The following is a 13,940-nucleotide window of genomic DNA, read 5'->3' on the forward strand; positions in this document are numbered from 1 at the left end:
ACCTATATTTTTCAAATGACTAAATATCAATTGGCATTTCATGGTTTTATCTCAGAGACCGAGTCTAAGACCTTTTCCTCTGAAAAGCATGGAAAGGAACATTTGTCCAAGCAGGGTAGCTGCTGAAGGTGGACTTGTGAGTGTGGTGATGATTAAGAAGAACAATGGCAAGCTTGGAAAATCTAATGTTTCCATTTTTTATCAAACTAATTGGGCTTACATGGGGCTTTTTCATCATTTTATGATATTATATACTCTGGACTGTTACAACAGTAGCCATGAAGGGATTACATTGAAATTTGGATTTTACGTTATTGTAAGAGGAAATTACATGGCGAACTATCAACTCGGACCAGTCTTCAAGGCTTGACATTTAGATGAAGCTTTGTCGAGCGAAGTTTCCATGGCTCCCTGCAATTCCCTTTCAGATTGTATCACGTCTGCATTATAAACAAAATGTTTGGCCACAATTAAGAAGAAGAGGAAATTAAAGAAACCCAGGGCAGCCAAGAAAGCATAATAATAGTCTAGGTGAGAGACGTTAAGGTTGTCCAAGATCCAGCCTCCATGGCCGTGCCTCCTGGTCATATCAGAAACTGTGGTAAGAATAAAACTACCGAGGAAATGCCCAATTCCTATGCTGCTAGTGAAATACGAGGTCCCAAGGCTTTTCATTCCATCTGGTGCTTGGTCATAGAAAAACTCTAGCTTTGCAACTTCCACGAATGCATCAGCAATCCCCATCAAAGCAAACTGCGGTAGGAGTACGAAAATACTGAGGGGAACTGTATCGTTTTTACCAAATTTTTGGTGCTCTCGTACAACGCTAAGTCTCTTTCTTTCAGCAAAACAAGCAGTGGTCATGATGATGATCTGCAACATAAGGCCAATTCCCATTCTTTGAAGCAATGTGATCCCTCGGGGATTTTTGGTGTAACGCCTCACTGTCGGAACGAAGTAGCGGTCGTATATGGATATGGTGATCAACATGAAGATGGTAACGAATGCTGTGAGACATGCCGGAGGGATCTCAAAATGGGGACCCATCCTACGATCAAGAGTGGTTCCCTGTTTGACAAACAATGTTCCCACCTGAGCTAAAAGGGTGCTTGGTATGAATGTTACCATCAAAACCGGGATCATTTTTCCCATCTGCTTGGCTTCTTCTACTTGGGTCACTGTACACAGCATCCATGGTGAGTTTGACCCGCTCTTTACAGCAGCTTTGTCAAGGAATCTGTAGAGCAATGCAGTTATAATAAGGGGGGGTGGAAGGTTTTATATATATATATATATATATATATATAGCTACTCAGGAAAGCATTCTGGTTAAAGAAAAATAGAAGAAATTAAGAAATTGTTAAAAATAGAGAGAATCAACCTCAATGAAGGAGTGTAATCGATTCTGGATTTCTTAGATTTTGAGTAATCTTCCAAGCTAAGCTCATGTAGCTCTTTCGGGTCGCTTGGAACGGGCACATTCCACTTCCTGACAGCAGCCACCAGCACCTGGAAAATCCTGGTAAAAGGACTACCCAAAAGCAATTTGTGCCTGTAGAATGGAGTCCCCTCCAAGAACACCAAGACAGAGACCAAGAGACCAATCGTTGGAAGGCCATAACCAAGACTCCAGCCCACATTGTCTTGTATGTAGATCAAGAAAGTGTTTGAGAAGAGGGTGCCAAAGAAAATGCTAAACATCCACCAGTTAAAGAAGGATAGCTTTTGAACCCTTTCCTTAGGCTCAAAATCATCAAACTGGTCTGCCCCCATAGTGGAAATGTTAGGCTTGGTTCCACCAGTACCTATTGCGATAATGTATAGTGCACAATAGAATATGCCTTCTTGGAAATCTGAGGCTCTTTTGTGGCAGTTTTCTTCTTTGATCCCTTGACCACATGATGGAGGCCTCAAGGCAGGCACAGAAACTGCTAAGGTTAAGAGGGACATTCCCTGTTTATTTCCATAGGTGTTAAAATGAAAATTATAATCATCATTCATCAACAATTTTTCGGGAGAGTACATGCGACGAATTTTGTATGTCATTAAACCAAAATTTATCATATGCAGCATATCAGTGCAAGAATAGCGTTGGAATCTCTATACTTTGTCTTTGGAGATCATTATGAGGTCTATATTCTTTATAAATTTTTTCATCATAATGTTATGATATGAGTAATTTCAAGCATCCATAATAGTTTTACATGAAACTAATGAATCTACTGCTCACATGGAATTTACATTTATGGGTGTACAAGTGTCATATTTGTATAGAATTATTACAGGTGACAATTTAAACCCAGATCTCATTTTCCAAAGCCATAAGCCTTGTATTTCCAAAGATGCCATTTTCTGAAGTGAACAGTTCTTAGGGCTTTCGTTACTCAAGTGAAGCAACAGAGAAGACAAGGTCAATCACAACCTTTTTATGCGTATGCATGCACGTGGATATTCATCTGCTCACCCTCTTGAATTATTCTTTATAGCTGGCTGAGGATGAAGCAAATAATGCCAACAGGCGGACGAATGAAGCTGGAATATGCAATGGAGCTATTCGGTTCAGAGATATGAGAGCAATTTCAACTTAAGAACTGCGAAATACTTTGTTGGTGATAAGTGGGGATATATACTTTCTAAGATTCATCCATTACTTGGGTTTAGGTGATGAATTTTCGAAGCTTATCAATTACTTGGGTTAGAGGTAACTGAAATTACTTAAGATTCATCCATGGAATTGCTAATTTTCTTCTGAGGACAAAGAAGGGAAAATGGAAATTAAAGACTCCCAGAGTGCGTGTGGTACATCACCAGGAAGCCAAGTCCACCACCTGCATTGATCTCGTCAAACTGCAATCGGGTTTCCACACTTAAAGCCATGTCTCTGTATCGTGAAGCACTTCTTCCCCACAAGCAAAAATATCAGGAACTCATGTGGCTTAGACTGATGAGATATACGTGTCCAATTACGCATGGTGCATGGCGTACACGAGTTCCATATGAATTATGGCATATAGAAAAGAAAGGGCATGGATAGTATATGTTGTTTAAGGAAATTTAAGGTTTAAAAGTGTAGAATACCGTGAGATAAATGGCTGATGCGATGACAAAAGTCCAGTATCGACCCAGATGAGCATCTGCAATGTAAGCGCCTAATATTGGTGTCATCCACACTGTTCCAACCCAGTTGTTGACGTTGTTCGCAGATTTTACTGTTCCTTCATGGAGTTTCTTGGTCAAATACAGCACTAGGTTTGATGCTATCCCGTAATATGCCATCCTCTCAAACACTTCATAGCCTGCCAAAAACATTTAAAAGAAAGAAAGAAAGAATTTAGAGCAATCCAGTGTAAAGCTAATGATGTAAAATCCTTTGGGGTCGGGGCAGATTAATACATGCACTGGCACAATGCACAAGCGAAATGGAACAGTCTTTTCCTTCTCCTCCACTTCCAACACTAGGCTACCTCTCCTATTCATGAATTTTCACTTTTAGCAACTAAGAAATTTTGACTTCAGCTATGAGGATTGTTTTCCAGGGAGAAACTGCTATCTTACATATGGCTTTGTGAAATTTTGACATAGCATGATATATACTCACCGATAATGAAAGAACAAGCTTTCCATCTTCCAGTCTCTGATCTCAAAACAGGCCTGCCCTTGAGATCCACACTTCCATCTTCAGTATAGTCATCTCTTCCATCTACCGAGCCTTTTTCTTCTACCTTTGCCATTATGAAAGCAGGAGAGGAATAAGGCCTTGGGGTCTTAATAAAGATCATGTGACAATATAGCACTTTATATAAAGTTTTGGGACAGCTAACCAACTAGGGGCTAGGGGGGCGTTCAACAACCTCAAAACTTGCGAGTACTTGGCTACTTATCAGTGAATAGTTAGCAATTATTGGACCTCTTGGGTGACATTTTTCTCTAGCTTATCGACCAGCTTAGCAGGGCACAGTGGCAGCGACACTGACATGGCCAAAAGAAGTCACGCACTAAGTATTTTGGGAAACAATTTCTTATTACAGTTACTTCCAATAAGAAGAGAGAGACAAGGAAATATTTTATTTGTTATTAATCGCTTCTTCAATACGTCTTCATTTTCATTAGCTTTCAAATCAAGACTGAAACTGTCTTAAGTTAACAGTATTATTTATCAGTTGTAATATACCTTTAATCTGTCACAATTTCCATTGATGTGCCATATGGTGTTAGGTGGATGAATATAGACGGATTTTCCTAGTATTACTACATGCAAATGCTGTTTTATATATATATATATATATATATATATATATATATATCAGTTTTACATGGTTTTTCCTGTTGATTTCTTCTCCTTGTCCTTGTTAACTTGATGGATCTCTATGCAGCTCAGCTAAACAACAAGCTTATGAATTCTCATCGACGCTTCGGAATCATTATTATTATTATTATTATTATTTTGATGTAAAGATTCTTCTTGAAGAGCATCTAGGGAGACTAATTAGGCATATGAAATGTACCAGTAGTTTGATGCAGAAAGTTCAAGTGGCGACAAAGGTGGCTGCTAGAATACGAAAGAACAAAATGAAAGGGCAGTGACAAAGACAATGCTTAAGGATTGAGACAAGTATCATAAAAGACAAGTTTCCCTCACGAAATACATCTATGGGATCAAAGAAGGAAAGACAATTCTAAATAATGGGCTCTGAAAATGAACTTAAGCTTGAATTCCACCGTTAATTAGTTCAATCCAATTAGGGGACATACCATATAAGCCACATGTATTGTTGTTTGGATTATATTAGGGTTGGTATATACTCTGCCTGCCATGCAGCAGACCATCTATCCAGGTCCAAAGAGACTATCCGGAGCCGTTGCCGACGATTTTCTGAAGTGGGACGCTGGGAAATACTAAAACCACATAAAAACACAATCGTCAATGGTGGGGCTTCCACTCATTGAGGAAGACTTGTGGCCTAACTAGTTACAGGTACTAAAACCGAACACCATTTATTTTGATCTTCACTGAATGATGAAGGAGGGTTCCCATTTCCACCACAAATTTAATCAACCTAGTTATCTTTTGAGGTTGAAAAAACATATCAAACGTTTGGATAAAATTAATTGATTTTTACTTACTACTCTTATGATGTTACAACAAATTAAAAGAATAATCATAAAGTTTGAATAAAACCTTTTACTTAGCCCCCAATTTGTAATGGCAATGAAAATCTATACTTAAAACAAAAAGTTACCCACCAGTTGTGGTGGTGACAAGCGTCCAGAAAGAAGATAGAGAAAATTTGTTTCAATTTTTAAGGATACGTTTGACATTTTGTAAGAAAGATTGAGAGTTGAATTTTGCTAAATTTAATAATAATATTATTATTATTAATTTTGAAATCTCGACATACACTATTTCGTAAGATTTATAAGAAAAACAAGTATTGTTAGGTTTTTATTGTAATCAAGTGTAACAAGTTAATGCCTTTCGGTCTATGAATGAGACTTAAAAAGAATGAAACATATAACTCACATAATTATTGATCTAGTTTATAAATTGTATAAGTTAAGATTTATTATTGCGAAGTATAATTTTCATTAATCACAATTTTTGTTATTCTATACAATTTTTTTGCATGCTCTAGATTCGAGAGTGTTATAGAAATTTTGCCACAATAAAGACATTCCTGATTATATCACAGAAATAAGAAAGCATATGAAATTGCAAATTGGTATGCCTGCAAAGTTGTGAAAAGAAAAATGAGACATAAAATTGATGGGGAAAGGGAGAAAGAAGAAAGATGGAAAATTTGTGGATAGAAATGATGCCATTGGGTAATGGAAGAAACCCAAAGGTAATCTATTTTCATTTCAACTTTCTGCTTCATTTATTTATTTTTTATAATTAAAAAATGAGAGTTTCGAACTTATTTTTTAAATAAGAGGATAATGCACCAATCAATAAATCAAATGTTCTGGTATAACTTTATATTTCATTTATTAAACACTTAAAAACAAATATAAAACATTGGAGCTGGCTTACCTAGGCCTAGGCCGAACGTCATATGGGCCTTATTTTTTGTCATGGCTGTCCAATTATTGGACGGATATAACAGCCCATATGCCTCGCTGAACTAATTTTTTGGATCTTCCTTGATTTGTTGTACGAAATTTGGGTTTCTAATATACTCAAAATATTGGATGATGGGTTTTTTGGGCTAGTGGCTTCGTTTTTTTTTGTAAATTATTAAGAGAAAAGTGTGATCGTCTGTCATCAAATTGAATGAATCATAGTGATAGCTAGAAATACGATTTATTTTTAAAAATAGTATTTCACGTCATCAGGGGGTGGTGGCGCAGTTGGCTAGCGCGTAGGTCTCATAGCATTCTGAGTTATCCTGAGGTCGAGAGTTCGAGCCTCTCTCACCCCATTGATTTTATTTAATGATAAGATTAGTATTTTTCTAAGTAATATAAATGACAAAATTTTTATTTTTCCAAGCAATAAATGATAAAATTAGAGTTAAATTTTTCTAAGCAAAAAATGAAAGATTAAGAGCTAAATTTATAAATGATAAAATTAGAGTTAAATCTTTCTAAGTAAAAATGATAAGATTAGAGTAAAATTAAAGAAATAAGCTGTGGGTTTGGTGTTTTTTGTAAGCAATAAATGATAAGATTAGAGTCAAATTAAAGAAATAAGCTGTGGGTTTTGTTTTGGGTTTAAATTTAAAAGGAGAGATCAATCAAGTTACGATCAGATTAATGAAAAGATCTCATCCATTAATTTCTAGCATCTTTGATCAATCGAAAAGATTGGCTTTATATTACGAAGTTCCAAATTTTCTCCTCTCTGCGCTGCTCTTTGTATTTAACAGTTAAACACCGCCTAAACAAGAAACACGAGAGATGTGGGACCTATGACTGATTTGGGGATATCAACGGTCGACACAACCTTCTTATTATTATTTTAATAAACAAAAGCATAAAAAATAGAGCAAAAAAAAAAAAGAGTCCAGGCTGTAACTCACAATCATAGATTCGTAACGGTCACTGCCCTTTTCCCTCTCTCACAAAGCCAATAAAATAATAAAACCATAACCCAACACTTCAAACTTGTTGACCGTTTTGTCCCTACCGCTTTTTCCTTCTTTCTTTTCTTCGCTTCCCTCTGGGCGCTCCTCTCCTTCCCTCAAACCATGAAGACCCGTTAAGCCAAACACAAAAAATTTTTCTCTTTCTCTGCAAAGAAAGAAACCCCAGAAAAAGGAAAGAGAAAGTTTAGAATCAAGGAAAAGAAAGGGGATAGATTCTTGCAATGGGTTGCTTTCTTGCATGTTTTGGTTCTTCCAAAGATCGAAAGACTCGAAAACAGAGACACAAGGTGCAGCCTCGATTTCAAGTTAAGTTTTCTTTCTTTCTGGGAAGTTTTGGGTTTTTAGTTCAGTTTGGTATTTTTAATTTACATGAAATTTATCTTTTTCTATTATTTTTTACAGAGAAATGCTAGTTATAATGCTCAATCTACTGTTTCTTTGGAACGGACCAAGTTGGAGAAGCCTATCGCTCCGGTTAAAGAAATCCGGTGAGTAAAATTAATGGGGGGTTTTTTATTTTTATTTTTTCTGTTTTTCAAGAATGATGCATTAGATTTTAATACAATTTTTTTTTTTTTTGGTTTTTGGGGTGTTGTGGTTTAGGGATGATGAGACTGAGGAGCAGCTCGGTTCAGGTTCAAGTACTCGAAAGAAAGTAACTTTTGATACTAAGGTTAAGACCTATGAGCATGTTTTGGTTGATGAAAGTACTGATTTTGAATTACATAATGAAGAAGACGAAGAAGGGGAAAACAAAGGGAAGGTGAACGAAGATAATTTGGCAAAACCAAGGGAGTCTGAAAATTCCTCTGAGCATAGTTCGATAACGTCTAGCTCAACTTTTAACCCTCCTAATCATAGGTATCAGAATTGTAGAGAAAGTGATAACGAAGACGAAGACGGTGAATTAGACTATGAGGAAAGTGATCTAGATGATGATGAGGATGATGATTATGAGGATTTTGATGATGGAGCTGTGGAATCACGGGATATGATTCGTGGCATTCAAGGGGTCACCGAGAAGGTTGATGGTTTGGTACAAGAGGAAGTGAAACCTATTGGTTTAATTCGGGGTGTTCGAGATAGGAGTGGTAATGTGCCTCCTGTGCTGAATCCTGTTGAAAATATAACTCAATGGAAAGCTGTGAAAGCAAAAGGGGCACCTCCACCTAAGCTGCGAAAGGAGAACCTAAGCTTGGAGCAAGAAGAGCCCCGGTTTTCCTTCAGTTCGGACCCTAGTTTCAAGGCACTGTCATTCAGTTTCAAATCAAAATCTGATCATGAACCTATGAAGTTGGACCAAGAAGTATCAGTTGATGCCAGCCTTTCGAATTGGCTATCTTCATCAGAAACTACACCTGTCAAAAAGAAAAGCTATTTCGATGCCAGTACACCGGAGAGAAGCTTGTCACAAGGATCAAATTCACTGAGAAGCCCTGAAGATAGACCTATTTTAGGTGCATTAACTCTTGAAGAGATCAATAAGTTTTCAGCATCTTCTTCACCTCGGAAGTCTCCAAGTAGAAGTCCAGATGAGATGCCCATAATTGGGACTGTTGGGACCTATTGGAGTCATCATGTGAGCACCACCAAGGACTCTGGCTCAGCTACTTCCTTCAAAGGAATACCAAACACAACCAGCAAGTACAGAGAGGTACATGTGAAGTGAGAGCTGAGGGGAGTTTTACATTAGGTGATGATGGGTTCTGATTGAGTTTCTATCATTTGCAGGACAAGAAAGTGAATTGGCATTCTACACCGTTTGAGACAAGGTTGGAGAGAGCTTTGAATAGATGTTCTGCTGAAGCATGCTCCAATCGAAATATATGCTAGGCAAGCTCGTTTGTTTTGGAGTGTTGTTTCTGGGTGTCCATAATCTATAAATATGGTTCCTTTATTGTTTTCAACATTTTCTTGCTTGTTGTACGTCTTTTTTTTTTTTTTGTACTTTTGATAATGGTTAATATAATATGATTGGTTTATTGCATATCTCCCTTTGGTGCTGATTACTTTTGTTCCCAGAAATAGAGAACAATATCTCATCCATATCCCCATGAGGAAATTCAGTGATTCTAGCAAACTATTGATAAGGTGACATTCTATAGGCATTAAAAAAATCAGAAAAATTTTCATTTTCTGTTGTTCACTTGTTGTAGTTTTACTTGAAATAAAAGATCAAATACATGTTCAATGTTCAATGTTCAATGATTCTGCATCAATTTATTCTCCCCGGATGCTTGTCGCCTAATTGGTAAAAGTAATGTCATTGGAGGCAAGGATGCCATCTCAAAGAAACATATATGTGCTTCCCTGCCTAAATTATTATTTGGGATGCACAGTTTTTGCAGGTTATTTGCAGAAAGATTGACTGTTTAATTACAAAACCCTTTTAAAGCATTGACCCTCATTCATAGTCATTGGTTCGTCACTCAGACACCAATTGTATGCTCGAGCCAGAGTTTCCATCATGAGAGATGAAACTCAATATGAATATTAACCAGTGGCTAGCAACTTCTTTAAATTAGCAAGAAAGTAACATACTTCCACGGTCTTTTAAACTGGTATTTGCTTTTATCACTCATCACGTATGGTTTCAAACAGTTCATCAAAAGCAGCAGAACAAAGTTCCTGAAGCTCATTAGTCAAGACGATTGGGGTGGGAGATGGTAAATGATGGCTTTTTCAATTCCAGCAGTGATTTCTCTGACAAGATTGTTGTTATCTATACTGAGGGAATTAAGATTAGAAAATAAAGAGACGTCAGATCTATCAAGTTCCATCCAGGCCAGAATTTGCAAGATTTATCTCAATGGTGTTGCCCACTTCACTGCAAAGGATTCCAGTCCGTTTGCATGGACTACTAATTCCGTTAAGATTCGATTAAGGCAGAGAGGAAATTTCAACTGTTTTGCAAGTTTAGCAAAAGCTTTGTTGAAAGAGTGATTGAAATCTAGGTGAGAAATCGACAGATTGAAGAAAAGTGGGAGTCCACTACTGAAAATTGTTATGTTACTGTTGTAAAGCACAAGAACCTATGCTTGCTATATGTGCTATTTGATTTCATATCCTATTTTTCAGTGTGCTTATACTGAGGTTAGATCTAAGCTCGGTTGATTTTAGATTTTCAAATTCTTGAATAAACTTTGAAATAAAAATTGAAATTGAGAAGAGGGAAAATTCATTTTTCTAGATTAGCTTTGAAGGTCTCTGTTCATTCATTCAAATCCCTCTCTTTCTTTCTTCTTTGAAATTTTTGACACTTCTTAAAATCACAACTTGGTTTCAGAGCAAGTTTCTTAAGGGATCTGCGACTCAATTTTCTTCTCCAAATCTTTCAGACTTCAATTCTCTTTCAGTTCGATAGCAACTACTAGTTTCTCTACTTCAACACCACTTGTTTTAACTGGCTCAAGCTATCAGATTTGGACATTTGATTTGTGAGAGGTCATTGAATCTGGTGAAGTTCTTATTCAAAGGCACGTAAATCCTACTTTGGCCCCGATTAAGTAGCATAGTGAGGAGGTAGCTAAGAGGTATAAAGCCCTATTTTGCTTTCAATTTGCTGTTTTAGATGCTATCTTTGCTAGGATTATCAATGTTGATGGTCCAAAAACTATATGGGATACATTGAAAGAAGAATTTCAAGATAATGATAGGACTAAGATGATTCAAGTTTTGAATTTGTCTAGAGAATTTGAGTTGTTGAAAATAAAGGAGAGTGAAGGTATTCTTGAATATTCTGATAGAGTTTTAAGAGTAGTTAATCAACTTAAATTGCTGGGGGAAGAAGTGACTAAGAGAAAAGTTGTGAACAAGTTCTTGATTAGTCTACTAAAGAGGTTTGAGGCTAAGATATCCTCTCTAGAAAATTCAAAAGATCTTAATAGGATATTTGTAAATGAGTTGATAAATAAATTATCAGCTCAAGACCAGAGGAGAGCTTTGAGAAATGACAATGCTGTTGAGAATGAATTGGTAGCCAAGACTAAGAATTTAAAGGTCAAAGCTAGTAGTTCAAAGAAGAATGAAGGCAAAGGGAGTAAAACATGAGATGAAAAGCAGAAGAAGTAGAGAGATAGGTTTAATCCTTGTCCTTATTGCAAGAAAAGAAATCATACTAGCAAACACTGTTGATATCTTCCTAATGTGAAGTGCAGGGCTTGTCACCGGCTAGGAAATGTGGAAAAATTTTGTAAGATTAAGAAGACAAATGCTGAAGGTCAAGCTGTTGTAGCAAACAAAAACTAAGGAAGGTGAAGGGTTACTGTTTGTTGCCAAATCCGTTGATGAGTCAGGTAACAAAGATGTTTAGTTGTTGGATAGTGCCTACTCTTATCATATCATTGGAAATAAGAGCTTATTTACTGATCTTGATACTAGCTTTAGAGCTAGAGTTAAAATTGGAAATTGTGATTTTTTTATGATTGCTAAAATTGGTATAGTGGCTGTAGAAACTTGCTCAGGAACAAAGTACATAGCTAATGTGAGGTATGTACTAGATGCAGATTAAAATTTGCTAAGTGTTGGGCAGTTAGCATATTGCCATTATGTTTTATTGTTTAAAGATAAGTATTGCACCGTGTTTGATCATACTGGCTGTGAGATGTTGAATGTTGAAATGAAAAATAATTTCTATCCTTTGAATTTAAAGGATGCTGAATAGTTTGCTACGTATACTGAGCATGATATGTCTGATATGTGGCATAAAAGGATGGGACATGTGAACTATGGTTTACTAATAAAAATGTCATTTGAGGTGATGGTTGAAGATCTACTAGTCATAGCTAAACCAAACATGTTGTGTAAGGTTTGCTAGTATGGAAAGCAAAGTAGAAAGCCTTTTCTTAAAAAGGGAAGCTAAAAAGCTAAAAAGAAGCTTGAATTAGTTCATACTGATGTGTCTGGCCTTTTGAAGACCTTATCATTGAACAATAATAGATACTACATTTTGTTTATTGATGATCTGACAAGTTATTGTTGGATTTCTTTATGAAGTAGAACCTGAAGCTTTAAAACACTTTACTAACTTTAAAGCTTTAGTTGAAAATCAGTCTGACATGAAAATTAAAATCTTGAGGAGTGATAATGGATCTAAGTTCACTGTTGTTGGGTTTGAAGCCTTCTTGTCTCAGTTAGAAGTTGAATATCAGCTTACTGTGACCTATTCTCCCTAGCAGTATAGAGTGTTAGCAAGGAAGAATAAAACAGTAGTTGAAATGGTTTGGTGTTTACTGTTCTAAAATGGCCTACCAAGGGTATTTTAGGTGAAAGCAGTTAACATTGCAAACTATCTGCTCAATAGGACCTATATTAGGGCATTGAACCTTAAGACTCCTTACAAAATGTGGTTTGAGCACAAAACCTCAGTTGCTCATTTGAAACCTTTGGTTGTGTTTGTAATGCTAAGGTACCAGATGAAAACAAGTCCAAGCTGGATGCAAAATCAGTTTTATCTATTTTTCTTAGATATAGTAAGTGCTCTAAAGGCTATTGATTATATGATGTTAAAGCTAAGAAGGTTTTCATTAGTAGAGATGTTGTGTTTGATGACAGGTAGAATTGGAATAGGGAGGTTTCTACAGTAGAAAGTCTTAAGAAGGTAGTTATCGGTAATGAAGATCAGTTGTAAGTTGACACTGATAGTTCTTCTGATATTGAAGATAAAAGGAATGTTGTTTAAGGTACCAGGACACTACAGGATATATATAGCAGATGTAATATAGCTATATGTGATCCTTCGAGCTCTATTGAGGCCAATTTTGATAAGAATTGGAGTGGTGTTATGAATGCAGAAATGAAGATGATTGAGAAGAGCAATACCTAGATTCTTATGGATGGACCAGTTAATCAACATGTTATTAGAGTGAAGTGGATTTTTAAGAGAAAATTGAATCCAAATGGGTCAATTAACAAGAATAAAGCCAAGTTAGTGGTAAATGGCTATTCTCAAGTATATGGTATTGATTACTTTGAGACATTTGCTCTAGTCGCCAGGCATGACACTATTAGATTAGTTGTTGCCTTGTCTGCCAAAGAAAATTGGAAAATTTTTCATCTTGATGTGAAGTTAGCTTTCTTAAATGGGGTGTTATCTAAAGATATCTATATAGAATAGCTTGAAGGCTATGCAATGAAAGGTGTAGAAGACAAAGTCTGTAAACTTGTCGAGGCTCTCTATGGTCTAGAAAAGGCTTCTAGGGCCTGGTATGAGAGAATAGATGAACATTTTAGAGCTTAAGGTTTTGTCAGGAGTTTGAATGAACATACATTCTACGTCAAGAAATCAAATGACTTAGTGATTCTTATTGTAGCTTTGTATGTTGATGATATGATAATTATTGGACCTGATACTACTTCCCTTGAAAATTTCAAAACATAAGTGATGAGTGTGTTTGAAATGACAGATTTGGGATGTCTTATTTTCTGGGAATGGAGATATTACAACTACTTGGACAGATTGTTTTGCATCAGACAAAATATGTACGACATTTACTCAAGAAATTCAATATGGATTCCTGTAAGGCTGTGGACATACCTTTGTCAGTTGGGAGTAAGCTAAGCAAGAAAGATGATTCAGTAAAGGTTGATGGAAAACTCTACAGAAGTATGGAAGGTTCTTTACTATATTTGTCAGCTACTAGGCTTGATATCATGTTTGTCACAAGTCTTCTTTCCAGGTTTATGCAATCTCCATCAAATTTGCATTTTACAGCAGTTAAAAAGGATACTCATATATGTGAGAGGCACTGTAGATTTTGGTCAATTTAAAAGGGGACAGAAAGTAGTGAGTTGTTGGGGGTATAGTGATAATGAGTAGGCAGTGCTAATTGAAGATTCAAAGAGCACAGGAGGATA

The 13,940-nt window shown here is 36.3% G+C and overlaps 2 protein-coding genes and 1 non-coding gene across 4 annotated transcripts; 2 read left to right on the top strand and 1 right to left on the bottom strand.

Moving 5' to 3' along the window:
- Positions 1–172: 172 nt before the first annotated feature.
- Positions 173–3,799, bottom strand: LOC110414126 (protein NRT1/ PTR FAMILY 5.2-like). Its single transcript, XM_021425191.1, has 4 exons — positions 3,599–3,799; positions 3,079–3,296; positions 1,382–1,953; positions 173–1,237 (listed from the first exon to the last, which is right to left on the bottom strand). The coding sequence occupies exons 1-4, from the start codon at positions 3,777–3,779 to the stop codon at positions 343–345; spliced, it is 1,866 nt and encodes a 621-aa protein (XP_021280866.1). The 5' UTR covers positions 3,780–3,799; the 3' UTR covers positions 173–342.
- A 2,534-nt stretch (positions 3,800–6,333) lies between these two features.
- On the top strand, positions 6,334–6,419 carry TRNAM-CAU (transfer RNA methionine (anticodon CAU)). The gene is given in 2 exon segments: positions 6,334–6,371; positions 6,384–6,419. It is a non-coding gene; the product is annotated as a tRNA-Met (tRNA).
- A 641-nt stretch (positions 6,420–7,060) lies between these two features.
- LOC110413784 (uncharacterized) lies at positions 7,061–9,072 on the top strand. 2 transcript variants are annotated; one of them, XM_021424740.2, is made up of 4 exons: positions 7,061–7,372; positions 7,488–7,573; positions 7,689–8,739; positions 8,817–9,072. In XM_021424740.2, exons 1-4 carry the CDS (start codon positions 7,307–7,309, stop codon positions 8,916–8,918), a joined length of 1,305 nt encoding a protein of 434 aa, XP_021280415.1. In that variant the 5' UTR covers positions 7,061–7,306; the 3' UTR covers positions 8,919–9,072. The 2 variants fall into 2 exon arrangements, with proteins under 2 accessions (XP_021280415.1, XP_021280414.1); XM_021424739.2 differs by having other exon boundaries at positions 7,063–7,390.
- The last annotated feature ends 4,868 nt before the right edge of the window (positions 9,073–13,940 follow it).

This window comes from Theobroma umbraticum, unplaced genomic scaffold, assembly GCF_002168275.2.
Source record: "Theobroma umbraticum cultivar Fairchild unplaced genomic scaffold, ASM216827v3 scaffold_4.1, whole genome shotgun sequence".
NCBI classification, from domain to species: Eukaryota; Viridiplantae; Streptophyta; class Magnoliopsida; order Malvales; family Malvaceae; genus Theobroma; species Theobroma umbraticum.

Excerpts from the sequence above, each read along its gene's own strand:
- LOC110414126 (XM_021425191.1), bottom strand. The coding sequence starts at position 3,779 with ATGATCTTTATTAAGACCCCAAGGCCTTATTCCTCTCCTGCTTTCATA. Across the intron at positions 1,954-3,078 it reads CATCAGCCATTTATCTCACG|GGAATGTCCCTCTTAACCTT; the intron begins GTATTCTACACT and ends GGAAATAAACAG. Across the intron at positions 1,238-1,381 it reads GATTACACTCCTTCATTGAG|ATTCCTTGACAAAGCTGCTG; the intron begins GTTGATTCTCTC and ends ATTGCTCTACAG.
- LOC110413784 (XM_021424739.2), top strand. The coding sequence starts at position 7,307 with ATGGGTTGCTTTCTTGCATGTTTTGGTTCTTCCAAAGATCGAAAGACT. Across the intron at positions 7,391-7,487 it reads AGGTGCAGCCTCGATTTCAA|AGAAATGCTAGTTATAATGC; the intron begins GTTAAGTTTTCT and ends TATTTTTTACAG. Across the intron at positions 8,740-8,816 it reads CAACCAGCAAGTACAGAGAG|GACAAGAAAGTGAATTGGCA; the intron begins GTACATGTGAAG and ends TATCATTTGCAG.